The sequence below is a fragment of the Aspergillus flavus genome, chromosome 4 (assembly GCF_009017415.1).
Source record: "Aspergillus flavus chromosome 4, complete sequence".
Taxonomy (NCBI): Eukaryota; Fungi; Ascomycota; class Eurotiomycetes; order Eurotiales; family Aspergillaceae; genus Aspergillus; species Aspergillus flavus.
In genome coordinates, this window is record NC_092405.1 from 279,888 (window position 1) to 307,329 (window position 27,442).

Below are 27,442 nucleotides of genomic sequence, written 5' to 3' on the forward strand. Positions count from 1 at the left end.
ATTATCATATAACCTATTAAATGCCCAGCCCAGAGATGGCTCCTCAGGAGTCCCAAAAAGGAGTGTAAGTGCAATCACAAAAGGAGAATGGTGCATTTCGCCGTTATCGATGTTCGTAAGGTACATGGGTCGATGCATTCACCGTATGTCGATATTATGGCGATTCAACATTAACTGAACGGCGGAAATTGCAGTATTAGACATTAATAGCTAAATGTATGTGTCGTAAGCTATTATGTATCATCATTCGATAATAAGCGCCCTAGATACTCGTCTTGTTGGGTTGCTTCCTGCGGCGGTCACAAGCCCAGCAGGCCCAGACGAACAAAACAAAATGAAGGACCCTATACAAGTCAGCTTGAGAACCGTTCCAGTTGCATGAACCGTTGTTCATCTTACGAAGTCAGCAAGGCCGTCGCAAATCCAAAAAACTCGACTTTCGGCAACGCAGTGTCTATGTGGGCAGATTTACGGTAGGCGTACCCTGATTCCGCGTTTGGTATCAACAGGATCATCGTGACGACAGTAGTAGCAAATACTGCTCCATAGGCAATGAAGTCGAATGCAATATAGACGCCCAGGTGGAGAGTTCGACGGACAAGAAGTCTGACTGTCAAGGGTACAAGAGACCAAATGACTGCATATGATGCCTGCTCGGCAAAATATTAGCCTCCGTAGAGATAGCATTAGAAAAGTGAGATCGTTCGCTTACAGTAGCTAATATCATGGCACACAGCGAAGCGCCATCAATGTCGGTATACACGCGGTCGTGGGCCTTTATTGCCCAGGCGAATACCACCAAAGTCGTGAAAGCGCTGACAATCGCAGCTATGCGAAGCAACAAGATGGCTGGATGGCCATCCTGCACAAGATAGTTCTTGTCTGTCATGTTTGGTCTGCAGTAGAACTGTGAAGTTGGAGGCTGCGAATCAGCTTGCAATATCTAGACATAATCTGGATAAAGATGCAGGGCCCATTTTTTGTATGATCTCGATGAGATAGAGGTTTGTTCATTAGAAGTTCCAAGCCACACTGGTGATCTACACGATAACATCAGCCAAGACTCAAACACGAGGTTGAGCCAACACAGCCATAATTGCTAAGCTGGGTATTAGTGACCCAATAAGGATTTACAAAGAAGAGGATAGCGCCAAAAATATACCAGATGGCCCGGTTGCACTGCCCTATGCATGGATATTAGTATCTCCATAGTAGACGTCGCTGACGTTGACTGGAGATGTGAACTTGGCCAATCAGGGAAATGCACAACCCAACTGTATTGCTTTGGACAACCGAATCCAATCATTGACTCTAATCCTCAAGGTCCTTAAGGGAATGGTATTTTGCTAGGTCTGCGATAAGGTTAATCACAAGAGTCGGGAAGTTCAGGACATGTCCCAATCAACGATAGTCAAATATAAATCTCATTTAACGTTGCATCGTGTGTACGTGCATACTCTGTAAGTGTTAGTTATGGATTTTATATTTTGTCCATTTGCTTATACCTTTGCATGCTGATCCGACATGATTCCACAGCGCAGAGTTTGAGTGGGTAGAGCTTCATGATAACGATGGCTAGCTCTCCATGATGTATTGTGTGTACGGCAGGATATTGGGTTAGCTAAACATAAAGATATTATCAATGAGCAGACCTCACCTGTATGTGACTGTTAGCACTGGGTTCCTTCCTGTGGTGAATTATTAGGATTGTGGGATAGCGGAGATTGGTATGTGATAGTATCGTTCCTCTCCCTCCTAGCAGCAATAATGGTGGAACTAGTCAATGCCAATCTGGTGCCAAGAGACAACAAGTATTATAGATAGCTTTCAGTACCCACCCAGAAGCTTGGGTAGGGTGCGCTGTGTTTCAAGCTCCCAGCCGAGACTAATGTTGGCCAGGCGAGGATTTGATCAATGCGGGTAATTTACGATGACTATTTATGCCTATATGAATTGCTCATATCACAGGCAGTCCAACATCAGTCAAACGTAGTTGACAAATCCTTGTCTCATAGTGTCGATATGCTGACGACTATCTTCCGTCTATTAGAGCTGATGGGCGGGGGATCCCGCTTAGGGCTTTTCCGATCACTTCTGACATTCACAGCTATTAGTGATATGGTAGACCAAGAGCTTAGACGATTACTTCCCATGTAAGGGGCGGGCACGGCAAAGGAATGCGAACAACACACCAGAGAGGACACTAAATGAGATGCTGGGTTACTGGACCGTTTCTAATGCAAAGATAGCGTTATGTAATGGCTTCATGATTGCGAGAACTTTGCGTCTTACACTGATCAGCATACAAGAGACACGGGAAGACGAGCGAAGCTTCGAGGCAAGGCGCATCGGGTGTTTTACCGCACGACGTATTAACCCATACGAACCAACGATACACATTACTCGTCGACAAGGCAGAAATGAACGGAGCACGTACTGGTGGAGGAAATGAGAAGGCCGTTGTAGCTGATGAGGCATCTGAACCACAAGGCAAAGCTTCTCTTAATGATACATCATCTATCCCAGATGGCGGGATTAAGGCTTGGATGCAAGTTGGGGGAACATTTTTCGTTTTTTTCAACACATGGCAAGTTAGAGAGATAAAGACCTTTGAATGTGGCCTGACGTCTATAGGGGTGGACTGAACACGTTTGGTGCTTATCAGACCTATTACGAGACCCAGCAACTATTTTCCTCATCCTCATCCAGTATTTCCTGGATAGGCTCTGCGCAGTCATCTTTGCTCTTAGTCTTAGGTCTGATAACCGGTCCGCTGTATGATGCGGGCTACTTTTATCACGTTCTTTTTAGTGGCTCTTTTATGATCCTGTTCGGACAGATAATGCTGAGCCTCTCGAAGGAGTGGTACCAAGTGCTGCTATCACAAGGGTTTTGCATTGGTATTGGAACAGGCTTGGTCCTTATTCCTGGTGTGGCTGTTCTCTCCACCTATTTCAGCACGAAGTTGGCCCTGGCGAATGGCGTTGCAGCTGCTGGTAGTGGATTGGGTAAGCCACAGGACTCATGGTTTCCTGGAGTAGGGAGTGATCCTGACTTTAGTGGCAGGGGGCATTCTATATCCGATTATATTCCACCGACTTTTCGATCAAATTGGCTTTGCTTGGACCTGTCGAGCGATTGGCCTCGTCATATTAGTGACGATAGCCATTCCTATCACAGTATTCCAATTGCGAGTGAAACCATCTTGCAAACGGAAACTTCTGGACCTCATGGCATTCCGCGAGCCCGCTTATACGTTCTTTGTATTGGGAGGAACTCTCGAGTTCATCTCGCTCAACATCCCGTTTTACTATATTCAATATTTTGCTATCAGTGAGGGGATCACCACCAATGGTCTTGGGTTTTATCTGCTGTCAATTTTGACCACTGGATCTGTTCTGGGGAGAATATTACCAAATATATTTGCCAATCTTATTGGCCCATTCAACATCATGTTTACATGCACGGTTATTTCTGGGGCCATGATGTTCGCTTTGGTTAATTTATCCAGCCTGGCGGGAGTGGTCATCGTTGCTTTCCTCTATGGTTTCTTTACGGGAGCATTTGTATCGCTGCCGCCCACTTGCTTTGTCAAGCTTTCCCCGGATCGAGCTCTTATTGGCACCCGAATAGGGATGGGATATGCAGTAATGGCCATCGGAAATTTAATCTGAACTCCAGCGGCTGGGGTCATTCTGCAAAACTGGGGCTTCAATGCCGTGTGGATCTTTGGGGGTGGTGTTTCGATTGCAGGAGGAATAGCTATGATGATCAGTAGGAATTTCCAAGGGGGATGGAAGCTACTAATTAGACAGTGATATCGACATCGGGATATACTTGGCCACTCCTGTCATGTAAGTCATATGAACAAATTATATGGTGTGCAATATGGGTAGCCATGATGCACTTCAAGGAGAATAATAGGGGCAACTGAGACATCTTGGTTGCTCGCCCACGATATCTTTGCTTCCTTGTCCATCGCCTTTTCTTTCATTCTAGGTGTTTTCTAATTCCTTTCTGGCTGGTTGCCAGTTAGCCGTGCTCTGGGAGTAATCCACAGGCGGCTGCAGATGCTCGAATTAGTTCCCGATGCTGATCTGGGAGGCCTTGCAGAGTGTCCCCATATTCCAATAAATCTAACTTTGACCATGTCATCATCCAGTCTTTTGGCCAAGAAATGGCCGGTTGCGTGACTTGGTGTTCGTTGCGGAGCGTTATTAGCCATCTTGGCCTTTAGTTCTCAGGGAGTACATCCCCCAATAAAGGAAAGAACCAGCTCAATTGCGTTGCAACCGTAACTACACTGACTCTTGGGATGTTGGATGGAAGTCCAGGAGACACTTATCAACAGTTTAGGCTGGATCGAATGCCTTGGGAAAAGCTCCACACCAGCCATGTGACCTGTCGCCCAAATAGGAATTCGATCTAACATCACAACCCTCGTTATTTTAATTCTTCTCCTTCTGAGCAATCTGTGGACCGATCATCGTTCTACAAGAGGATTTTGGCGAAACATCAAGTGGGACTGTTATCTCTCACTACGCCGATCACCAATCCAAGAACGAAGCACAAAATTCGAGACTATTTCTCCGCGCCCCGTTGATAAATTGTTTATATCTGAACACACTACTCCGTAGACGAACCTTTTAAGAGGCTCAGAACTGGGTGAAAATGAAATCTGACGGGAAAGCACCCGACCCAGCCAACCATCGGGCTCCGGCCAAATCGATAAGTCAAACCGGTGCTCTTGGACAACCAGTTGTGGTCGCCTTGCAGGGTCGGCATATGTAAGCCAAGCCGCCAATCTTGCTATTTCCGCATGCGGATATACCGACTCATCAGTTTCCGTGAGAGGAGCGTTCTTGGACACCTCGGGATGACTGGCTGTGCGCTCTCGGCGCCAAGCCTGCCGAGAGGTATCAGACCGAGTGCGAAAATGCCGATTGCTCTGGTATGACGCCAGAGGGGAAACGATTGCTGTCGGAGCCTTGAGCTTTGAACCTTCTGTCCAACTGACCTTTGGCTTCTATCATGATGACCTCCGCTAGCCTTTTTCCGGTCTCTCTTGGATCGGGCATACCTACAGGGGAATGGTACCGCTTGCGTTTCTCGCACCACATGGCTTTCCTTTATGCACTGCCTCTGGACAGTATGCCTGCATGAATCAGCCGCCCAGTCATGTTTCGGCTACTAACCTCCTCTTGTGCTGTAACTCGTGTTCGTCGTTGTAATAACCTCCTTTAGTCCCGCAGAGCCCTGTCAGCCCGTCAGACATGAAAGGCAGCGAAGCGGCTATATATCGTGAGGAGAATCACTAGCTCCATCAATCTCGCCGCACTGTCCCTTCTTCGTTGCATAGGATCAACCACATAACCACGCAACACTGGCAAAGTGGACCCTGGGCGGCAAGCTAGGTTTCCCCGATCAAGTCGTCCGGGACCTCCAAGAACGCCACTGGTGAGCTCTTTGGACTCCAAGCCTCTTGGCCTGGGGACAGTATGGAGTCAACGGGCAAGTCCCTAAGGTACGTGTTAGCTAATCTGGGGAGACCCAGTTATCATGCGGAGTCAATCACTTTGACTGGTCAGCAGAGTGGCATGGAGACCGTCCCAATTGTTGTATGGGTGACGGATCTTCGTCTGGGCTCTTGGAGACGTTAAAAGCGCCGGCCTGCCGCTGTTTGAGATCCTGTGGCTCCAGAATTCTCTCATTCTACTGCATCTAATTTGCCTATTGTACCCTGCACCTCTTGGACATACTAACCCACATCTTGGTCCTCTGATCTGCAAGGTGCTCCGCACCTAGACTCCTGTCATGGATAAGAAAATCAATGACCCCGAAGCGCCTGCCTTGACGTCGCAGCATCTTGAATCCTCCATTTCAATCGAGAAGCAAGATGCAGCAGAGACAGCCCGGGATTGGTCTCGGGATGTCATTAAAAAGGATACTAACTCCAAGCTGAAGAACCCCCTCGCAGGATTGACTCGGGAGGAGCTTTACCGCGATGCCGAAGAGTTTGCTCGGGAAAAAGATCTCGAGCACATCGTGGAGCAGCTCAAACGAGGCGCGCTAGTGGCTCAGGACCCCAAGATCTTCGAGGAATTGGATGAATTGTCTGAAGGGGAGAAGGAACTCCTCCGGCGCGAGAAGACGCACAGATGGAACCAGCCTTTTATGATGTACTTTATGACCAGTAAGCACCCGTTGTTGTAGGAAGCGTTTTATAATTCTGATGATCTCTAGTTCTCTGTGCTGGTTCCGCAATTGTGCAGGGAATGGATCAGACCGCAGTGAACGGAGCACAAGAGTGAGTAATTTCCGCCAATCTAGATTGCGAGTGCGAGTCTAACAGTGGCCAGGTACTACTTTGAGGAGTTCAACCTCACCAATCCCTGGATGCAAGGCCTGGTAAATGGCGCTCCATATCTTTGTTCGGCTGTTATCGGTTGTTGGACTACCGCTCCGCTCAATCGCTGGTTTGGACGACGCGGTTGTATCTTTATCTCTTGCTTCATCTCGTTTGCTTCCTCTTTCTGGATGGCAGCCGCACACACCTGGTGGAACCTCCTGCTGGGTCGCTTCTTGCTAGGCTTTGCGGTGGGTGCGAAGTCAACGACTACCCCAGTCTACGGCGCTGAATGTGCGCCCGCTAATATACGTGGGGCCCTGGTGATGATGTGGCAGATGTGGACGGCATTTGGCATCATGCTGGGCTATATCGCTTCTGTCGCGTTCATGAAAGTGACGCATCCAACCATCCCGGGTTTCAACTGGAGGCTTATGCTGGGGTCGACCGCCATTCCGTAAGTTTATTCCGCAGGGCTGACCCACTTTTCACCTTTATTCACTTTGAATTAACACTTCCGAGCCCGTTCTTTGTTTGTATCCAGGTTTATATGTGCCCCGAGTCACCCCGATGGTACATGATCCGGGACCGCTACCAGGACGCGTACAACGCACTTTGCAAGCTGCGCCCATCGGAATTTCAGGCTGCGAGGGACCTTTACTACATTCACTCTGCCTTGAAAGTGGAAGAAAAGCTCCGGCAAGGCAAACACCTCTGGCGCGAGATGTTCACCGTCCCCCGTAACCGGCGCGCCGCGCAATCATCTTTCTTCGTCATGTTCATGCAACAGGTTCGTCTTTACGGTGATTCTAGGCTCATTCTGCATCGCTAACGTCACCTAGTTCTGCGGTGTGAACGCTATAATGTACTATTCTTCTTCAATGTTTCGGGATGCCGGGTTTGATCTCCAAACGGCACTCGTTGTGTCCCTCGGATGCGGCATCACGAACTGGATTTTTGCTCTTCCGGCGGTGTATACAATCGATACCTTCGGTCGGCGCAACCTTCTCCTGACCACGTTCCCTCTGATGTGCCTGTTCCTGCTCTTTACCGGTTTTTCGTTCTACATTCCGGATCAGGCTCCCCGAACGGCCTGCGTCGCAACCGGGATCTACCTGTACATGATTGTTTACTCGCCGGGCGAGGGACCTGTGCCTTTCACATACTCGGCCGAAGCATTTGTGAGTTATTTCTTGCCTTTTCTCCCCTGTCACCGACTCCGGCTAATCTAGACAGCCATTGTACATCCGTGACATCGGCATGTCATTTGCGACCGCCACGACTTGGGGCTTCAATTTTATCGTGTCGCTCACGTGGCTCCCGCTGCGGGATGCATTCAGCGTCCAAGGAGCGTTCGGGTGGTATGCCGCATGGAATTTCTTCGGTTGGGTTTTCTGCTATTTTTGCCTGCCGGAAACCAAGGCGCTCTCTCTGGAAGAATTGGATCAGGTCTTTTCCGTGCCCACTCGCAAGCATATCAATCACTATCGTGGCATGATGCCATGGTATGTCAAGAAGTACATCCTTCGCCGGGATGTGCCGCCGCAGAAACAGCTGTATGATTACGAGTGATGATTATCAGGGCTGGCGTTTGGAATGGCGGGCCCACTGGACTCATGCGTCACAAGTAGACGAATTGATGGCAGTAAGGGTATTGAATATGGATCCCGATAATGTGATGAGAGTTTTGGAATGGTTTTCGGTTCGCTTGCTTTATTTATTGTCCTTCCCGATGGATCATAGTGGTAGTAATATGACCACGTCGAATTATCAATCCGAATGTGTTATATCCATTTAAGGTTTAAAACCCTGATTTATCTCTTCTCCATGCTTGCCATCCGACCGAGGTTAGGATTGGTAAGAAATTAGTACGTTAGCCGGGGACAACTCTGTGTCAACGGAGTCCGTTTCCCGTTAAAGTTTCCGGGGTTCAACATCTGGATCGGCCTGAATGACCAGTGGTGTGCAGTGGAACTGGCACCGAACATTCCAAAGATGCCGGGAGGGACAGTTATTGGTCCAGTACCTGCAGGATGCCCCGGCCCTAAGGCATTCCAAGACACCCTAAGGCACTCAACTGAAATTTTCAAGGTTAGTGTGGCTGACGATCTGGACAATGAGGGCTTCCTATTGGGTGAAAGCTGGCCATGGCGCCCCACCCGGACGCCACCCGAACTGCAACTAATTAGGTAACGGATTCAACACACACTTGCAGAATTATTCCCTTTTGTCTCCAGGCGAAGGTGAGTCAGGCAATAATCACCATGGTTTTCTGACGTCGAGCTTGATTCAATGGCGCTCTTCTTCCATTTCCCTTAGACACCGTCTTCCCCAGTCTGTTCAACCTCGACCGGTTGTGACGAACGTGGAGTACTTCGGACCGTTGATGTAACTGTGTTGCAGTGTATCCATCCACCTCATTCTCCGCTTCTTCACCCGGTTATTTCTTTGTTAGCTTGTTTTTCTTTTCCGTGACCGCTTTCCTTTCTTTCCCGGTGCCCCTCTGCATCTGGTTGAGAGTCATCTCACGCTGGTCATTAGCCAGTCTAATATCAAACTTTGCCCCCGAAGCGCACTCATGGCTCCCTCACCGGATCATCATGGGAGTGCAGTATTGAGTGATATGAACCGGGACGCAGAATATGATCTCAGCGACAAGGACACGGAAAAGCAGCAAGAGGAAAAAGCTCGTCCGGAATATCAGGACACCTTTGGCGATGAAGAATACGCCGAGGTGAAGTACAAGGTGTTGAGCTGGTGGTATGTTGTGGCGCTACCTCAGTTGTCAAAAGATGACAATTTACTGACCAGCATCATACAGGCAATGTGGTTTTCGTGAGTAACTGTTGGGTACTAGTGTTCGGGGAAGTGTACTGACTCTCATAAGTGATGGTCGCGGAAACGGTCTCACTGGGAATTCTCTCGTTACCCGCCGTGGTTGCTGCCTTAGGCCTTGCCCCGTAGGAAGCCCCATTCCCCGATGCTCCTTTCACATACTGACATCCCACCAAAAGCGCTATTATTCTTCTACTTGGCCTTGGCCTTCTGGCGACTTATACTGGCTACACCATTGGGCAGTTCAGATGGCGCTACCCTCACATTCAAAGCATGGCCGATGCCGGCGAGGTCCTTCTCGGCAAGTTCGGCCGCGAGTTCTTGGGAACCGGTCAGCTTCTGCTAGTCATTTTCATTATGGCTAGTCACATCCTGACCTTTACGGTGGCTATGAATTCCATCACCGACCACGGAACCTGCTCCATTGTCTTTGGTGTTGTGGGACTAGTCATCTCATATGTTTTATGTTTACCGCGTACATCCGCCAAGGTGTCGTATTTGTCTATTGCTTGTGAGTGACGGCTGCCACTTCGAACTTCTCAAAAGAGATATACTTACAGTCCACCAGCTTTCATCAGTGTCTTTAGCGCCGTAATGATTGTCATGATTGCCCTCGGCATCCAACGCCCGTGGCACGGTGGTGTCCAGGCAACCGTCGATACTAGCCTGTACAAGGCGTTCCTTGCTGTGTGCAACATTGTATTTTCTTTCTGTGCGTTTGCCTCACCTCATGTGCCATCTCAGACTCACTAATATGCATTTTAGCGGGCCATGTTGCCTTTTTTGGATTCATGTCAGAACTCAAAGATCCGAAAGATTACCCCAAATCTCTCTTTCTTCTTCAAGGCATTGATGTCATCCTATACATCGTCACGGCTGTCGTTATTTACTACTACGCTGGCCAGGATGTGACTTCCCCTGCTTTAGGATCTGCTAGTCCCGTGGTGCGCAAGGTCGCCTACGGCATTGCGCTTCCTACTGTAAGTTCATTACTGATATCAGTCGCGAGAAATATTTTTTAACATCGTCATCAGATTATCATCGGTGGAGTAGTCAACGGCCACGTCGCGTGCAAGTACGTCTACGTCCGTCTGTTCCGTGGCAGCGACCGCATGCACAAGAAGGATCTAGTGGCCACCGGCTCTTGGGTACTTCTGATGCTGGGCCTGTGGATCGTGGCCTGGGTCATCGCGGAGGCGATTCCGGTCTTCAATAATCTTCTGAGCTTAGTTGTACGTGACCTCGATTTCTCTGCACTTCCGCCAAATATCCAACTGACATATATACTAGGCCTCTCTCTTCGCGAGCTGGTTCACCTGTACGCTATACCAACACCCCACCCTGACCCTCCATTCCCTGAACATCAAATACTAACAAAAGTAATAGACGGCCTCAGCGCCACATTCTGGCTCTACCTCAACAAGGACCGCCTCTTCGCAACGCCGATGAAAATCTTCCTCACCATTCTCAATGTCCTTATATTCGCCATCGCAGGATGCATCGTACGTTCTTCCCCTGATATATTGACTACATTGTTCATTCCTCACTAACTCGCTGCACAGTGTGGTCTCGGCCTGTATGTTTCAGGCAAAGCATTACATGATGACCCCAGTAGCGCTAGTTTCTCGTGTGCAAATAATGCTTGATTTTTGCATTGTTAGAGCATCGGGCCGGAGTTGTTGTATTATACGCGTCAATAATTGTATTTATAGATTAGATTCGTTTTGGAATGAAATTACAGCCCGCATGGAAAGCGTCCCTCAATGTGATACCGGATCGATCATTGAAGAATAGTACACTCACCTAACTGGGCACTGATGTTCAACCGCTTCCCGTTTGGGATAGATGTCCTTCAGGTGATTCCGTCCCACGCGCAAAGGTTGTCAGTTTGGTAGATCCAAGTCACTAGGTAATTCACACTGATGATGTGAGCACGGCATGGAATGACCTGCGATATAACACCGACTATTCCAAGTCGAAGTGGATCACAACCGCACGGAGCTGCCGACTCAGCTGCAATTATCAGTACTACATTTTCTACCACATTTTCGTTGACCTGAAAGCCATACTATCAGATACCAGAAAGTCACGGCTTCAGCACTTTACAGTGAGTATGGTTTTAGCTGTAATCAATGGTAGGTGCATGCGAGCATGCAACTCTTTGCGTTTCCCAGAGTAGTATTCGTAGCACACTTGACCAGTCATACATACGAACCATACATACTGAATTTGGCAAGACTTAAGGATCTAAGATATGATTGGCATGAAACAGTAGCCATTGTAACCCTATGTACGTGGCAGTAATGATGTCCGTTCAGTAGCTTGTCCGTTCTCATCCCTATTGTCTTCGGCAACCACCTGACGAGTCTTGCCCCATCCAAACGAATCTAAGTAATGGCAAGAGTACAGCAAGATTGCTATGTTAACGAATGGGCCACAGATAATATATATGAGGCAACCGATCCAGAAGCGCGAGGCATCGCGCCATGGCTTAATGTGCCAGAAGGGGATAATCAGATAATAAACAATGGGGATCAGTGCAATGGCAATGAAGCAGAAGATGATCCATGCCTCAACATCTATATATGCGGGAAATGTTAGATTGATCTCTGTGGAGTCGGGGTGGTAGATGAAACGCGCTATACTCACAAAACATTGCCATGATAAATCTAGCCATGCTGGCGAAGATGAACACATTAAGAAACCATGTCATCACATTAGTGCAAGCAAGGATCCTTTCGAACCAATGTACGCCAGGAGCAGATGATAAAAACAGGTCATTTGAGGTGGCACCCAGTGTCCATCGTCTGCGTTGAGACAGGAAGACTGGCCACGACTGTGGAACGTCTGTATATGCTACCGCATGGAGCGCCTGGCGAGTCTGAGCCCTCGGACGAGCAGAGAGCATATGGCAGACATGATTACGGTCCTCACTGGCAGTGGCTCGAACATGTCGCAGAACTCCATCAGTAGGGACAGGGCAGTATCCGAATCTCTTGAACAGCACTTCACGTCCACAAGTCTCTTCACAGATCTTCAACAGCTGGCAACAGCCGGGGAGACAAGATACTTTATGCGTAATCACAGACTGGTGAAGACGTCGTAGGCATTGGGCAATCGTGTATTCTGCTGACTGGTATAACTTCCAAGGATGCCAAAAATTGTCTTTCCAGTCCACGGCAACATAGCCACATACCCCTACAGTGTCCTCATACCGTGAACATCGAAGTAGTTCGCTAATACAGTGGTCATCAAATACTGTATCGGCATCCATCCCAATCAGATTGTCAATATAATCAATCCCTGACTCCTTGATAAACGAAGCCATATGGACAAAGAATGTCGACGTGAATATTGTCTCTGGATGTGTATGGCGGATATTGTAGTTGTACAAAAACGAACGTACTGCGATTAAACTATCGCGCTTTCCTTGGTTGTGCTGTTTGATAATGCAGAAGTACGGCACGTCGTTGTAGGTCCCCCTCTGAACTTCAACATCCATGAATTGTTGATCCCATGCCAGGTAGGCTTTCGTGATCCGGACCCGGTAGTCTTTCTGGATGAGAATATCCTCTAACAGATATTCTCCGGTTGTCTTCTCCATGCCGTAACCACGAGCTTTGCCATCACAGATAATCATAATACATCGCCTATGATCTGAAATGCCTTTTTGCATTATTAGTGAATTGAGTGACCGCTCCATCTCATCCTTCGTTTCGTTATAGCATGGAATCAAATGGACTAGGCTCTCTGGAGTCTCTGGTATCAGCGGCTTCTCTGGGTAACACCAACGATAGAGTAGGTTAACCAGCAGAGCGATGATCATGGCGATATTCATCACAACACCAGCACCTATAAAAGGCATGAGGAGGTACCAGTAATGTGGGAACCACCAGGTAGCAAAAATTCCGAACCCACTAGGGACATGAATTAGCGGATGATTCTACATCTTGAGGAATGGCAGGGATCGACTTACTTGGCTGTGAGGATAGAGATTTGAAACATGTACTTTTGAATCAGGATTCTTCTGCGACCCTTCTTGCGCACTTCTGGCGTAACCTGCGGACGTGGCGTTGCTTCTTTGGTCGTGATACAGCCAGTCCACTCCTCCAGTACATCTAGGATCTCTCGGGTATTTCGCGCAACACCGCGTACGGGCATGCTTGAAGTTAGCTCCTCATTTCTGCCAATGTCAATTGGACACGCCGGTACTCTGTTGTCTGGAGAGGCAGCCATGTCCTCGCTCAAGGGACTGGGATTGTCGCGATGTACGTGCTGGTAATGCTTCGATTGGCGTGGTATAGGCAATTTCCGTACCATGGGCGATACCGTTTGGTTCATGATGCAATAATCATTGGCACATTTGCTTAAAACTGCTGTTCTTTGTCTCTTTTTCCTTCGCAGAGTTTCACAGGCCAAGAGAAGCTGATATAATCCGCCAGGATGGTGTAGATTGGTTGTAGGTCGTCACACTGCTGCTATGTCGAATCTCGACGGTCGTTGCTCACGTCGTCTTGCAATGCATTCCTACACTACCGGCTGGTACGGCCCTTGAAAGAATGGCGAACTTGTCTGATTAAGTTGACCATGGTGGCTGGCTATCTATTATAAGCATGGCTTAGAACCAGGTGATGAGTAGGCAAGGGCCCCACTACAGCAGGTGATCATTGCCTATGTTCGCAGAGCCGAAGGACACTATATGAACGGAGCTGAGAAGATCGGCGTTTGAAAAGGCCAGGACTCCACTTACAGCTGAGCGACACAGTATGTTTTTCTTTTTGTCTTTCTTTTCTATTTGAGCCCATGAAACTGGCGCATTCTGCTGCTCTAATGCCGATGCACAGAATCGTCTCTCAACAATGCTATTCCTAGACATGAAGATATGTCGGTTAATCATATCGGCGAGTAGCATCGGACTTTTTGCTGGGGGCGCGTAGACGGAATAAGTGGCTCAGCTGAGATAAAGATCGTGTTAAAACTTAATCCCTATGGATCGTATTTTGTATACTCTGTCCAGCTAGCAAGATCCGTAAAAGGGAAATGATATGCATCCATACCCACCGCGATCGACGCGATCTTTTCACACCCTATCACGGGAACCAATCAACATCCGACATACTGCAAAGCAAGATTCCAAAAGAATATAGATCATATTCGCCATGACACGTAGCTTCTCTATAGTTAGTTACGTGTACGTACTAGTATCTATCCACTGGTCTTTTTCACATTGCAAAAGCGCGTTGGCTGAGTTTTCTACTCCTTATTGAAATCTTGAAATGCCACTGATCCACTCCGAGGCCCCTGCTAAATGAGGTTATTCAATGGATATATTAAGCACACCAGCCATTGCCGAGATCCGGCGAATATAGATAAGAAATCAAGGGAAATACTCCCGTGGTACTACTGGGTTATAGTGTAGGGTGAGCTGCATTCCGTCTGCTCCTGAAAAGCTCGGACATTGGGCAAAGACATCCCCCTTTCAGTTAGGCAATCTCGACGACAACTCCATATCCCGGCACTTTGCGTCGGTGAGATGAAAGCCATACTGCCAGATATGGCCTGCTTCAAGTTGCACGGTAATGGCTATTCTCAAGGGCAGATTTCCGAGCCGGCTTCCATAGAAAGCAATGGCCTGCCTACGCCTCCTCCTGAAAGCAGTTCAGGGAAGTGCCAACCTGAAGGCGACAATGTGAACAAGGAAACCTTTCACACACATGCATATGATGACCCTATCATTGCTGTGATTGGCGTTGGCTATATCGGCCTCGAACTTGTATCTGCTTTCGCCAGGGTATACAACAACATCATCGCCTTTGATATCAACAGTCAGCGCATTGAAGAGATCCGGGCTGATCTGGCCAAGAAAAATGTAAAAGCTACAAGCAATCCTTCCGATATCGCGGTGGCTACACACTTCTTGATATGTGTCCCCACAACACTCCATCAAGCCTGCGTTGATACGACACCCTTACAGGCCGCAATTAGCCTACTTTCGAAATACGCCCGTCCCGGATCAACAGTGGTTATCGAAAGCTCAGTCGCCGTGGGCATAACGAGACAGCTTCTGAAAGATGTTATGAGATCGTGCGGCCTCATGGCTGGCATGTCTCCGGAGCGAGTCGATCCAGGTCGACTCTCCCCTGCATTTGAGGATATCCCCAAAGTCATCTCTGGCTTGGATGATATCGCACCCGGATCCTTACAAAGCATTGAGAAACTGTACGGGAAAGTCTTCCATGATCTAGTCCCAGTCTCGTGTCCCGAGGTGGCTGAGATGACGAAATTGTACGAGAACTGTCAACGCATGGTTTGCATCGCCTTCGCAAATGAAATGGCAGATGCATGCCAATCCATCGGCATAAGCGCTATGGAGGTTTCTACGGCTGCGGCCACAAAGCCGTTTGGATATCAATCGTATTTCCCGGGACTGGGGGTTGGCGGAAATTGTATCCCTGTGAATCCATATTACCTCCTGTCTACATCTGAGCTGCCTCTACTTCAGGCGGCCACGGAGGAAATGACCAAGCGCCCCGCAAAACTGGGAAACCGGGTGATGAAGAAGTTTTATTGTAATCAAGCTTCCGGCGCAATGTCACGAGTCATGCAACCCCGAGTCCTTGTCGTTGGTGTAGGGTTCAAGCGTGGACAATCCGTTCTCAGCAACTCTCCTGGTCTTGCACTTATTCGGCATCTGAAAGATGAATGGGAGGCATCAGTCGAATACGCCGATCCGCTCGTTTCGCAGGAAGCGTTGCCTTCCATTCCGAAATTGGATGAAGCGAGGAGATGGAATACAAAATCGTTAACAGAAGAATTCGACATAATTATCGTGGCTGTTGACCAGCCGGGGCTGGATCTCACGGTTCTACAAAGATTAGATGGGGTGTTAGTCGAGAATTTCACGTCTTCCGTGGCGGCTGGATGCTCCCAATAGCCAGTTCTCCTTAGGACTTTAATTTGTATGCTGCTTTCTAGTTTTGTTGTACATGTTATACATATAATACCTGCTTTTCTTATTATTCCCTTTTACTCTCTGTCCCTTTACTTCATTTCACTTCCACATTTATGTTTCCTCAGGAGAAATGATAGGGCAAAAGAATGAAATGCTTAGTAACATTGTTTTGGGCATACCTAGAGATCCAATTCACAGGATGACCAGCTGTTTACCCTTCCATTTGTTGCCATTCAAGGCCCCCTTACGAGTTTCTTTGACACTCATGTGCGCGATGTACACAGAAGACTGAGATGATCTCTTGACTGCATCTTCTCAAAGGGATGCACCATTCTGCCTGGTCAGTTACGCCATTTGGCCGAGCTCATGACCGTAGCTTAGTTTAAAGCGAAATCCGGAAGGCTTCGGGCATCTTTTGCGAAAGTCCACATCAAAACCAGGTATATATCATTCATATATGGCGTACAATAATCTTCATTTAGATTGTTAGAATGTTAGTAATGCTACGGACGTGACATTTCTCGATATAACCTTCCTCTTATTGACTTGTTGCTCAGGTAGATACAATAATATAGATCAATGGTAGTCTCCAATCGAACAATTTGTACCCTCTTGAGTATCAACTTCAGTAAGTGTATACTATTTGTGTACGCCACACCCTTAATTTTACTCCCTGTCGTACTATGAGTACTGGCCTCAGCAGCGATCCTTTTGTAAATTCAGCTGTAACCTTATGTCTTGTATTGTTGAGTCAACTGTATGCATATAAAAATATCTAGCAAGTGTTAGTGATTGATGAAAGCCTTCGTGGTCACTGATATCGGTCTTGGGTTTTTAACCTGACTAGTGACGAATGCAGTGTGCTTCCAATAAAAGACCGTGTAAGCCACAGGCTCCTATTGGGTATCCCCGTAAGCCCATGCAGTAGTGCCTCAGACTGATTCGAAATGTACATGCATGGGCGGCTGCGTTAGGGGAATGTACGACCAAACAGTCATTCGAGGATACTGCCTAATGCGACAACAATGGATTATAATATTATATTGCTTGGCTCTGTAGCTACACAGCCCTATGCCCCTAGAGCGTCTAGTATAACGGAGCGTGCCACACAATTCAAGGAGACTACGGGTCCGAACTCGGCCATGACTTGATAGTTCTAGAGGGGCCTTAGGGTTGGCAAAATGCTAAATGGTACAAGCCGCTTTCTTTTATCATTGTCTAGTTCTAGTCTTGGTCCTTTAATCTACTTAAAGTTCTGATGGCAAGCTGTTGGTAGGTGCAGGTGCAGGTGGATAACTGACACTGCCGCATTAGGCAACATTAGCCCTAACCCCAGATATCCTCCGTTGACCTACGTCCATGCTACCTCCCATGCCATTCATCGTCACCTCTGCCCCTCGAGATTATGATTTTCAGTATCCATTCCTAACATCATTGAGATCAACAATGAGGCAACCAGGCAGCCGTGTTTCAACGGGGCTTGGATGACGTCATCCATGTCAATCACTTCGATAAACAGATGAACTATCGGTGAACAAGTGGCTACACTTTGCCCCTCTTTATATCTAAACAATCCCCTCTCAAGCCACTTCCCAACGACCACACTCTCTGATAAATCGTTTCGCCGGACGAAGAGAAGCCCGAACACAATGCCTGGAAATTTTGGCCAGAAAATCCTCAAAACCTTCGGGTTAGACGATAATCAACATGGACACGGACAGGGCCAGCCTCCCCAACAATACCAGCACTATCAACCACCTCCACAGCAAGGATATCCAGGCCAGCTTCCTGGGAACCGTCACATTGAAGATGGTGACAGGGACCTTCACCCCGACAAACACGGTACATACCCCCGTCTCGCCAGACTGGGTGATGGATCGTTACTCGCCTCGTTCACCCACTTCCAGGGCAAGACACGCGTGCTCGCCGTATCGAGAAGTACGGACGGCGGTCGGACCTTCCAGGACTGGGGAGAAGTAAGCCGCGGCGAGGGCGACGTCGACAACGTGTTTCTTCTGGAGGTCGCACCGGGCACTGTGTTGGGGGCATTCCGCAACCATGACATTGGGCCCCACGGCCCCACGTACTTCCGTATCACAGTTTGCCGGTCGACCGATGCCGGTAGGAGCTGGCACTTCCTGTCGCAGGCGGCAGAGAAGGGTGCACCAAACGGCATCTGGGAGCCCTTTATGCGGCTGGGCAGACAGGGCGAGGTCCAGCTGACGTATTCGCTGGAATTCGCGCATAACAACCAGAGCACGATGATGGTGCAGTCATTCGACGGCGGTGCCACCTGGACTCAGCCGCGGTGTCTGCATGGGGACTGTGATGCGTTGCGTGATGGGATGAACGGCATCGCACCGACTTGGGACAACGGTCGCGAGGCGCTGGTGATGATCTTCGAGACTACCTCCTTTGGCACTTTCAATTTGGAAGCGTTGATCTCCTACGACGATGGTCAGACTTGGGGCTGGCGTCATCGCGTGTATGTTCCGCCTCAGGGTCACAATGCCGGTGCTCCTCAGATTGCCTCCTTCGCTGATGGATCGCTGGCGGTTATCTTCATGACGGACGAGGATCACAATGAGGTCTCGTGGACGCAGAATGCCTCTATCAAGGTCGTCTTCGCTGGTCCGCCGCAGAATGGCCAGATTCAATGGTCCAAACCGACGGTTATCTGCCCTCATACTAGTCACTGGCCGGGTATTGCACCAGTGGATGGAAACACCCTATTCGCGACCTTCGAGTGTGAGGGTCGCCCGAAGGCGAAGGCGATCACCTTACACTAGATATTGGATTGTGCGTGGGACTTTTGAATTTTTTGATACTTAAAAGCGGATGGTTCTAGTTGTAGAGCAACTACCAGAAGATTTCGCCATGAATCAAAATCACATATTAACGCATGACAAAGTGTCACGCCTGTAGATATTACGAATAACTTGACCCAGTGCATACGTCCAACACGCTGCCATAATTGTGTAGAATTCATTAGACGCGTATAGCTCAACGAGCACATTGTATTGACAACAACGACTATAGGTTGGCAACCAACTCATCCACACTCTTCATTTCCCTAGCATTATTCTCCCCAACATCCAAAGCAACCAAAACCCGGCTAACACAGTTATATCCCGCAATACCGGTCGTCAATTCGACAATCTCACGATCCGAGAAACCCTCCGTCTGCAACTGCGCAAAAGTTGAATCCTGCACCTTGACCGTCTGGGTCATTTCATCCGCATACTGCACGATCGCCTTTTGCCGGGAAGTCAAGGCGCTTTGTGCCAAAGCTTCCTTGGCCTTCGATAGCTCTGCAGCTTCTCCAACGGCAGTGGAAGGGAGGGTCCGCACGGCCTGTAACTCTTGCGCTTGGATTCCACCCTTCAAAGCCAGGGGAGCATGAGCATTCCATTCGTAGACCGCCCCAGTCAAGACCGCCACGCGAGAGACAGCGAGTTCTAGGAGTCCTTGGTCGATGATGGTGCGTGTCCGGATGGCACCGAGGAAGCTGTTCCAGCCATCAGCGACCGGGGGCGAATGCAGCAGGGATAGATCGAGCGGGATGAGAGGGCGGGGGTTGCGACGGGCTGCAATACGGGCGTAGATGTCTGCCGCGTCGGGGTCGGATGCGGGGGGTTCGGAGGGGGCGTAGGGCAGACGCATTTTCAATGGGGAGATTGTCGAAAATCTGGGGATCCTTGTCAGTATCAGCAAGTCTATTCGCCGAGGCAGACGATGGCTATCTATACAAGATGTGCTAGAATGGGACTTACCTGGGGTTTGTTCTATTTGCAAGTCTTTGGGTTGTTGTTGGATTTCGAGTCAATGAGTTACAAGGGGACAGTCGAAGCGGAAAGCCCCTCATGCTTTGAGAGTGTCACTTAGGCTTCATGATGGTGATTGATTGACCAGACTAGGTGGGGATCTTCTCCTTCTCTCCTCATTTGCGTTTATCCGGTCGGCAGAACGAAGCGGATGTCCCAGTCAAACAGGACAAACCATGCAGGACAAACAAAGCAAACATCGTGATCGGTGTTGGCGATTCAAGCTAAGCCTATAGAGGAAGGCGATCTATGATCGGACCCGTCTGCTCCAAAGATGAGGTGTTATGGTTATAACTCTTTCATGCCTGAGGGTGGTCGTTATTTGATGTGTTTTTACTACACACACACACACACTATAATATAGTTAGATTCTGTGTAATTTCTGTATGTGTATACGTCTTATACCCAAGTACCGGTGTGGAAAGAAGCACAAGGTTCTGACTGCCTGCCATAGTATATATTGATCATCTGCGAGGTGTTCAGCTCACCATTAATGTCTCTATCACATATTTTACTCGTGTACGTACACCTCGCGGTATAGTAATGCAGGACAGACCAACCTAGGTAGTTTTATTGGATCCCATAAGTAGGTGTGGAATAAGAGTCAGCTTCGCCATGGACTCGTTCCGCTTTTTCGACTACGCCAGCCAGACAGACTTTACCCAGTGACTAGAGGAAAGGGCATAAATTGGAGCTATAACTCGGGCTTTACCTGTCCTCACAGCATTCCTTTCCAACTGTTTGGCAGACGTATCCAAAATTTGACTCGTCTTTATCTCTCCTACATCTCCCCTAAACAATCGTACTCTACTTATGAATCCTTTTTGTGAATATACTCAATATGTCTGGGTTTGGTCTGTCATAGCTCCAGAGACAAAAAGAAGAGCCAATGGCATCAACTCTCCAAGGCTTTCATAAAGGATCATTGACACTTAAACTGACCGTGATGCGGCCTCTGACGTCTCTAAAGGCATGTTTCTTCAACCGGCCAATGTTCACTAAGGGTCTTTATGCTACAAGAACATTACGGGTCTTGACTTCCATCAAATCCATCTCATGTATTATTCGCACTGTGTTTTTCGCGAGAGCGTCGATCTTGTTTGATATTGTCGTTGCAGAGCTATCTTGGTGATGAGAGATTTGCTTTTTCTCAGACTTATCTGGGATGACGTGTCAATTAGGTTATTTAACTCAAGATATCCAGCTATCGTTCTAAGCTGGATATAAAATTAGATATCAAAGTATCAACCATCAAGAGATTGTAGGATATGTGAGCATTGCTACTCGATTAGTATCTTAATGTGTACGACTATTTGCAGTGTAAATAAGTAGACGTTTATCAAACCCTCATATTGTCTAACATCACCTGATACTCGTTGGTTGTCCTAGTTGTTGGAGTCGAAAATTACATATTCAACCGCATACGGTCTATCCAGGATTAGAAATACATCAGCCTTATGCTCAGGCACAGTAGCTGGGGTGGACTATGAGAAGTATACCCATTTTATGATATTTGCAGATCAGATCATCAGTGAACCAGAGATGCCAGCAAACGATGGAGGAGCGGGCATTTTCGTCAGGCTAACCCGAAGAGAGCTGGCCCACAACAGTACATAGTACTTGTGACGCCCCAAGAGAATTAACCCATACCAAGCGCACTTCTCCTCACTAACGAAGTTCATAGTGCCAGCTCTCCGACTATTGAGAGACGGCTTGTCGTCTACCAAGTGAAGAGGCCTTGGAATCATGCAAGGCCGCTTTGGTAGGATGCAGTATGCTGTTTCACTTACCTCATATTTTCTCGGTGTCTACAGATAGGGGCGGTCATGTTCGAGTCGTATACTATGGAGGTGAGGTAGTACCCTGTATAATAAAACCCACTATAGCTCCCTAGTGTAAGTTAGCACTCTTCAGCTTATTAACCGCAATGTAACCCTGCAGATTGATCAGACAATCTATCACTCTATTACTATACAGTATCATGCGATAGATGACATATCTTTTGAGATGTTTTTCAAGAATCAGGATTGTCTCGGAGACACATTATACAATAACCGCCGACGAAGCCATGGCGTCCCCACCAAAATCACGATCGGAAATACAAGCGGACTTAACGGCCGCTAAGCAAATCCAGGGACCTCTATTCAGGGTATACTATACTATGCATAATCATATGCATAGTACCTTTCTTTTTCCTGGCCCCACGTGGCTTACCATGGAAGGATGTCACGCTTTACGCGGCCCTGGAGAACCCTAATTCACCCTAATTCTAGTCGTTTACAGTTGGTGAGGCTGCTACTATCGAGTGCGAAGTTAGGTAGCTGCGTAGCACATGTTTCAGTTTTCTCTTTTAATATTTTCGCTTTCCTCTTATTTTGAATTTTACTTCGTTATAATTTCTTTCTTTGTTCGGCCCGTCTGGAGAGTAAATTTTGATCTTTTCCGTTATAGATGAAAGATCGGCTGAGCATTGAGCTTGGTATGCTAGACACGCCGAGATCCTTGCATATACTCCTAGGATGGGCTAATATCGTGGGAGCTTTTACCTCGGAATGAACTATTCAGGTGAGTTATATGCCAGTAACCTGAACATCCGATACCCGAACTGATTAGAAATGCGTCCGGAGTCGGGAACAAATGAATTTTATATTGCGTCGATCCTTATTTTTAGCCGTCCGTAATACGACCCTGATTTATTGGTTTGTGTGCAGAGTGGGCCCGCTAAAGATCAGGCGTTCCTGAGATCCGCCGGTAGGCTTTTTTGGGTCGTCTTAATTCCTTTACAAAGACTACCACGAAAGATGTTATTGCTCACTCGACGTCTCTTTGAAAGCCTATGAAACACGTTTCAGGGACAGTCTTTCATCGTCAACTGGTTGGCCATGGCAGCTACTTGGTTCGGGGTATTAAGCAGAAAACGCAAATTCTGCTAAGTTCGATAATGCATGCACCAAGTGGAGCCTCAAGCCGGCCAGGCCGCTAGAAGCTAATCCGTGCAGCTATTCTAATGCACTAGGAGTCTAGGACACGCCGACATGGTGGATCAATTGAATGATCAACCGCGATTGCATGTCTCACTTGGATATGCTCAAGTTGTTTCTTCAGCTGAACATTTCCGTAACAGTTACGGAGTACACGGGCCAACCTTGGATCGCAACGGCTACTAACGTGCTTCTCCACGGCCCATTATAAATAAGAGCAGAAGATGCCGTCGAACCTACAACCATCAGTGCGATCAGTTCCCTACCCTTGAGCACAAGACATCATGCGCTGGCTTCCCCTCTTTGCCCTCGTCGCGGCCGAAATCTGGTCTGCAGTGACAGCCAAGCCTCTTCTGCCAACGGAGGACCCTTGGTATGACCAGCCAGCTAATATTGACACCTATGCACCGGGGCAGACAATCCGATCTCGCGAGTTATCGAGCCAGTTGTCACCCTTCCTCCCTCTCCCAGTCGATGTGAAGGTTGAATCTGTGCATCAGTATCTATTCCGGACCACGGACAGCTTGGGAAACCCAATCGCCGCCGTAAACACCTTGATTAAGCCCCGTAATGCGGACCCGTCAAAGCTCCTTGCGTACGCGCTATACTACGACTCGTCAAACCCAGCCTGCGAGCCCTCTTATACCCTTCAGCCAGACTCGGGCTCTGGGCTTGCGGGAATTCTCTCTGCTAACAACACTCTGTCGACCGATACCGCGTTTGTAAGTTCAAATAATCCCAGTGTTTGGCCACCACCTTCAGCGTCACTGACAATGTTCCAATCAATAGTTGGCCGCCTCTCTGAACCAAGGATGGTGGGTCGTGACCACAGATTACGAAGGAGTGAACGCCCACTTTTCGGCCGGTGTGATCTCCGGTCAAGCGACTTTGGACGGTGTTCGTGGAGCTCTAATTGAAGCCCCCAAACTCGGTCTGTCAAAGGACGCTCGCTACGCCATGTGGGGATACTCTGGCGGTTCCATCGCTGTCAACTATGCAGCAGAGTTGCAGCCAACGTACGCACCGGAGCTGAACTTCGCCGGTGCTGCCGCGGGAGGCAACATCGCCAATCTCAGCTCTACTCTCCAAAGAGTCACTGGCGGTCCATTCGCTGGACTTGCCTTCGGCTCTATTGATGGCCTGTCCAAGGCTTATCCCAATGTTTCCGAATGGCTCGACAGATCCCTTGTGCCCGAAAAGCGAGCGGACTTCAAGAAAATTGCCAGCAGCTGCCTGATCGGCGAGGCTACTCAGGGATTCCTTAAGGATGTCTATTCATATTTCGTGAACGGCAAGGAGTCTTTCAACGAGGACGTTCCTCAGAGCGTGATGCGCCTGGCTGGACAGATGGGTGTGCACGGAACTCCCAAGATCCCCATGTATATCTACAAGCCGGTTCATGATGAGATCAGCCCTGGGGCAGACACCGATGAGCTGGTCGACACCTACTGCAGCGATGGCGCCACCGTGGAATACACCCGGGATCTGGTCGGTGGACATGGTAGCTTATGGATCACTGGATCTGCTAATGCTATGGGATGGATCGCTGATCGTCTTGACGGGAAGGAGGTCTCCCATCCGGGATCGTGCACGAAGAAGGATGTGCTTCTTTCGGATCTCAACCCTCATATGCTGCCCTTCTTTGGAGAGGAGTTGTGGTCTACGCTGAAATGGACTTTGGGTGGTTTCTTGGGACCTCGGTGATGGTGAGGTTTAGGATCGGTAAATTCTCAAAAGGGAGTTATGTGGGATGTTGTACATATATAATAGACGTAATGTTTTGTTGAAGATATATATAATGTGACTTAGTACCCGCAAGGATGATCATCAACAACCTCTGATACCGAGCTTATTTTCTCCGAAACAGCTCTATTGATTTCCCAAATCTAGCCAAAAACAAATAAGGATGAAAACCAAAAACTAGGGCTGGCCGCTCGAATTACTATCCACAAATCCTCGGCATACAGATTTGTGTCCGAGGCGGAGACCGGAAATACTCGTGGTCCGAATCTTATCGCCTTTTCATATCCTCGGATCACCTGCCGCAAATCCTCTTGGCATGGAGAGAATGTACTCATCCATTGTCACTCCGCCATCATTCCCCTCGCCAGGTTGACCATGGGTAAAGCTACCAAATCGTACCATTGCCAAAGGTGCGATAGGTCTTTCGCCCGCTTAGAACATCTCCAACGCCATGATCGTTCGCGTAAGCTGCTTCTCCCTTTGTCTTCGGCCGAGTTCCTCGATTAATAATCGCAACTAGACACGAAAGAGAAGCCGTATGTCTGCGACAAATGTCCCAAATCATTTACGCGCAAGTATGTGACGTATAATTACACTCGCTATAAATTCTAAACGTATGTACTGATCGCGAGCAGAGATCTTTTGGCTCGTCACGAACGCTTGTCGCACAGCTCCCCGACATCAGGTGTGGGCCAGGATGCAACAACGCCGTCTCCATCTTCTCATCAGATGTTCAATGGGTTGAACATGCTGGCATCTGCCGTGACAAATCATTCCATGGATTCAACGAGCCAAGGGAACCATAGCCTTCTATCTGGAGGACCAGCGCCCTTCTCAGCGCAAGCAACACCGACGGCCGAGTCCTCTGGATTTAGCGAGCCATTTAGTGGATTTGGTCCGTCCACTGCATATGATGGAGAGGACTTCACCTCTTTCCTCGATAGCATTCCCCTACCCAGCCACCCGTATTCCCCTAGTTATCAGCCGCTTCCCCTGTTTCCACCTTTTCACTTTGATACCCCACCTGTCTATGACCAGCCGCAGAAGGAGAACCCGGCCGAAAATGCTGAAACCCCTTCAAGCTCCATTTTACCGCGGCACGGCACTCAGATACCCTCACTTCAGACCGAAGAATCTCCGACAACATACAAAGCGCGACAACCTCCAAGTTCGCTTTCCATGACAACGCAATGTAGAGAGCGCATTGGTGCCCTTCTATCTGATTACGCGAATGTTATCCCAAACCCATACGTCCCGTCCCGACATGCCCTCTCACGTTGCCTGACCGGTTACCTCACTGGGTACCATGAACATTATCCCATTCTCCATGTCCCCACCCTTGATCTTGATTCCAAGTCATTGCAGTTGATTTTATCCATGGCCAGTCTGGGCGCCCGGTATTGTAGGGAGCCGGAAACGAGCACCGCCCTCTACCAAGTCGCCAAGGCTGTGACGCTTGAACATATCCGAAGAGAATTCCAATGGGTAGAACCTAACAGTGGTATCAACCCAAACCGACAATCAGCGCCATCGCCTGCAGCCAGAGAACAGGATCTTCTAGAGACGCTACAAGCTCTCTTGATGCTAGTATCCGTATCCTCCTGGCATGAACATGATCCGCCTTATGATGAATCGTTATACATGCGGAGCTACATGGAAACGCTACTCAGACAGGGAGGGCTGAATGACCTCCCGGCGCAAGACGGGTCATGGGAGAGTTGGGTACGAAGCGAAGAAACAAAGCGAACGCGACTAATCGTGTTTTGCTACTTCAACATTCAAACTATTGTCTTCGATTTGCCACCTATGATGCTCACTGAGGAGTGTACGCTTGATCTCCCGTGTACAGAAGTAGAATGGCAAGCCACAACCGCCGGGCAATGGATGGAGGAAAGGAGTCAGAGCCGAGGCGAACCAAAATTACAAGATGCTCTCGCTTCGCTTTTCGCACACAACCCGGACATAAAAGGGCGACTGGAGAGCTTTTCCTCGTTAGGCGGCTACGTGCTCATTCACGCAATTATTCAACATATCTGGCTCATCCAGAAATCCCGTCGGCTGCCCGGTTTCAATGGTAACTCTCTTTCCCCGTCCGAAGTGACCTCGTTAGAACTCGCCTTGGAACATTGGTGCCAATGCTGGGAGCGCAATCGGGAGGCATCCATTGACCCCTTTAACCCACATGGTCCGTTATCATTCACATCCGCTGCTCTCCTCCGATTAGCCTATATTCGCCTGAATGCCGACTTCAGTTCGGCCCGACGGCTCCAAACTTGGAACCCGGAGGAGATCGCCCGGTCCTTGAAAGAGAACCTCAGTGTCGAGCGGAACGACCGGTTAACTCGCGCGGCGCTGCATTGCGCTCACGCCCTGAGTACTCCTATCAAACTAGGAATCAACTATGTCGCTCAGACGCAGGTGCACTCGTGGTCGCTCCAGTACGCACTATGCTCACTAGAATGTGCCGTTCTACTCGCGAAATGGCTCGAAGAAGTGACGGTCGCAAGTCCCAACCCTAGTCTGACCGAACAGGAAAGCAAGCTCTTGGAGTTCGTTATCGAGATGGTGATGGAGACTCGACACGGAGTATCCCGCGAATGGCTCTTGGCCAACAATACCCGTCTGAGTGCGATTGTTACCCGGCTGTGGGCTCGACTGTTTACTGCAGATTATATCTGGGAGTTGGTCAATTTGATGGGTCGGGCTTTGAATAGCTATGCGGATTTATTGGAAAGGATGCATTAGGATTGGTCGTTTGCGA

General features: G+C 48.6%; 10 protein-coding genes across 10 annotated transcripts; 7 read left to right on the top strand and 3 right to left on the bottom strand.

The window, feature by feature from the left end:
* Nucleotides 1–262: 262 nt before the first annotated feature.
* On the bottom strand, nt 263–889 carry F9C07_2231925 (uncharacterized protein; the record flags this gene model as incomplete). The annotated part of the gene is made up of 3 exons (XM_041291932.1): nt 263–344; nt 400–650; nt 713–889. 3 exons carry the CDS (start codon nt 887–889, stop codon nt 263–265), a joined length of 510 nt encoding a protein of 169 aa, XP_041145586.1.
* Nucleotides 890–2,420: 1,531 nt separating this feature from the next.
* On the top strand, nt 2,421–3,674 carry F9C07_2202461 (monocarboxylate permease; the record flags this gene model as incomplete). The annotated part of the gene is made up of 3 exons (XM_041291922.2): nt 2,421–2,587; nt 2,635–3,008; nt 3,067–3,674. The coding sequence occupies 3 exons, from the start codon at nt 2,421–2,423 to the stop codon at nt 3,672–3,674; spliced, it is 1,149 nt and encodes a 382-aa protein (XP_041145587.2).
* A 1,713-nt stretch (nt 3,675–5,387) lies between these two features.
* F9C07_2256059 (MFS myo-inositol transporter) lies at nt 5,388–7,918 on the top strand (the record flags this gene model as incomplete). The annotated part of the gene is made up of 6 exons (XM_041291923.2): nt 5,388–6,193; nt 6,244–6,307; nt 6,360–6,803; nt 6,869–7,136; nt 7,189–7,527; nt 7,583–7,918. Exons 1-6 carry the CDS (start codon nt 5,815–5,817, stop codon nt 7,916–7,918), a joined length of 1,830 nt encoding a protein of 609 aa, XP_041145588.2. The 5' UTR covers nt 5,388–5,814.
* A 212-nt stretch (nt 7,919–8,130) lies between these two features.
* F9C07_2256061 (transmembrane amino acid transporter protein-domain-containing protein) lies at nt 8,131–10,731 on the top strand (the record flags this gene model as incomplete). The annotated part of the gene is made up of 6 exons (XM_071510112.1): nt 8,131–9,181; nt 9,234–9,306; nt 9,425–9,692; nt 9,750–9,893; nt 9,947–10,161; nt 10,216–10,731. Exons 1-6 carry the CDS (start codon nt 8,925–8,927, stop codon nt 10,729–10,731), a joined length of 1,473 nt encoding a protein of 490 aa, XP_071366232.1. The 5' UTR covers nt 8,131–8,924.
* A 263-nt stretch (nt 10,732–10,994) lies between these two features.
* Nucleotides 10,995–13,760, bottom strand: F9C07_2155147 (chitin synthase-domain-containing protein). Its single transcript, XM_071509258.1, has 2 exons — nt 11,831–13,760; nt 10,995–11,760 (listed from the first exon to the last, which is right to left on the bottom strand). Exons 1-2 carry the CDS (start codon nt 13,044–13,046, stop codon nt 11,468–11,470), a joined length of 1,509 nt encoding a protein of 502 aa, XP_071366233.1. The 5' UTR covers nt 13,047–13,760; the 3' UTR covers nt 10,995–11,467.
* A 176-nt stretch (nt 13,761–13,936) lies between these two features.
* F9C07_2282933 (UDP-N-acetyl-D-mannosaminuronate dehydrogenase) lies at nt 13,937–16,809 on the top strand. The gene has a single exon (XM_041285968.2). The coding sequence runs from the start codon at nt 14,715–14,717 to the stop codon at nt 16,113–16,115; it is 1,401 nt and encodes a 466-aa protein (XP_041145591.2). The 5' UTR covers nt 13,937–14,714; the 3' UTR covers nt 16,116–16,809.
* A 973-nt stretch (nt 16,810–17,782) lies between these two features.
* Nucleotides 17,783–18,922, top strand: F9C07_3271 (BNR/Asp-box repeat domain protein; the record flags this gene model as incomplete). Its single annotated transcript, XM_041285969.1, has 1 exon — nt 17,783–18,922. The coding sequence occupies one exon, from the start codon at nt 17,783–17,785 to the stop codon at nt 18,920–18,922; it is 1,140 nt and encodes a 379-aa protein (XP_041145592.1).
* A 244-nt stretch (nt 18,923–19,166) lies between these two features.
* F9C07_3272 (4-carboxymuconolactone decarboxylase family protein) lies at nt 19,167–20,025 on the bottom strand (the record flags this gene model as incomplete). The annotated part of the gene is made up of 2 exons (XM_041285970.2): nt 19,907–20,025; nt 19,167–19,830 (listed from the first exon to the last, which is right to left on the bottom strand). The coding sequence occupies exons 1-2, from the start codon at nt 19,996–19,998 to the stop codon at nt 19,167–19,169; spliced, it is 756 nt and encodes a 251-aa protein (XP_041145593.2). The 5' UTR covers nt 19,999–20,025.
* A 1,920-nt stretch (nt 20,026–21,945) lies between these two features.
* Nucleotides 21,946–24,793, top strand: F9C07_2282935 (secretory lipase-domain-containing protein). The gene is made up of 3 exons (XM_041292157.2): nt 21,946–22,522; nt 22,585–23,660; nt 23,728–24,793. The coding sequence occupies exons 2-3, from the start codon at nt 23,223–23,225 to the stop codon at nt 24,640–24,642; spliced, it is 1,353 nt and encodes a 450-aa protein (XP_041145594.1). The 5' UTR covers nt 21,946–22,522; nt 22,585–23,222; the 3' UTR covers nt 24,643–24,793.
* Nucleotides 24,794–25,056: 263 nt separating this feature from the next.
* F9C07_2231934 (C2H2 transcription factor) lies at nt 25,057–27,426 on the top strand (the record flags this gene model as incomplete). Its single annotated transcript, XM_071509895.1, has 3 exons — nt 25,057–25,144; nt 25,202–25,256; nt 25,317–27,426. The coding sequence occupies 3 exons, from the start codon at nt 25,057–25,059 to the stop codon at nt 27,424–27,426; spliced, it is 2,253 nt and encodes a 750-aa protein (XP_071366234.1).
* Nucleotides 27,427–27,442: the final 16 nt, after the last annotated feature.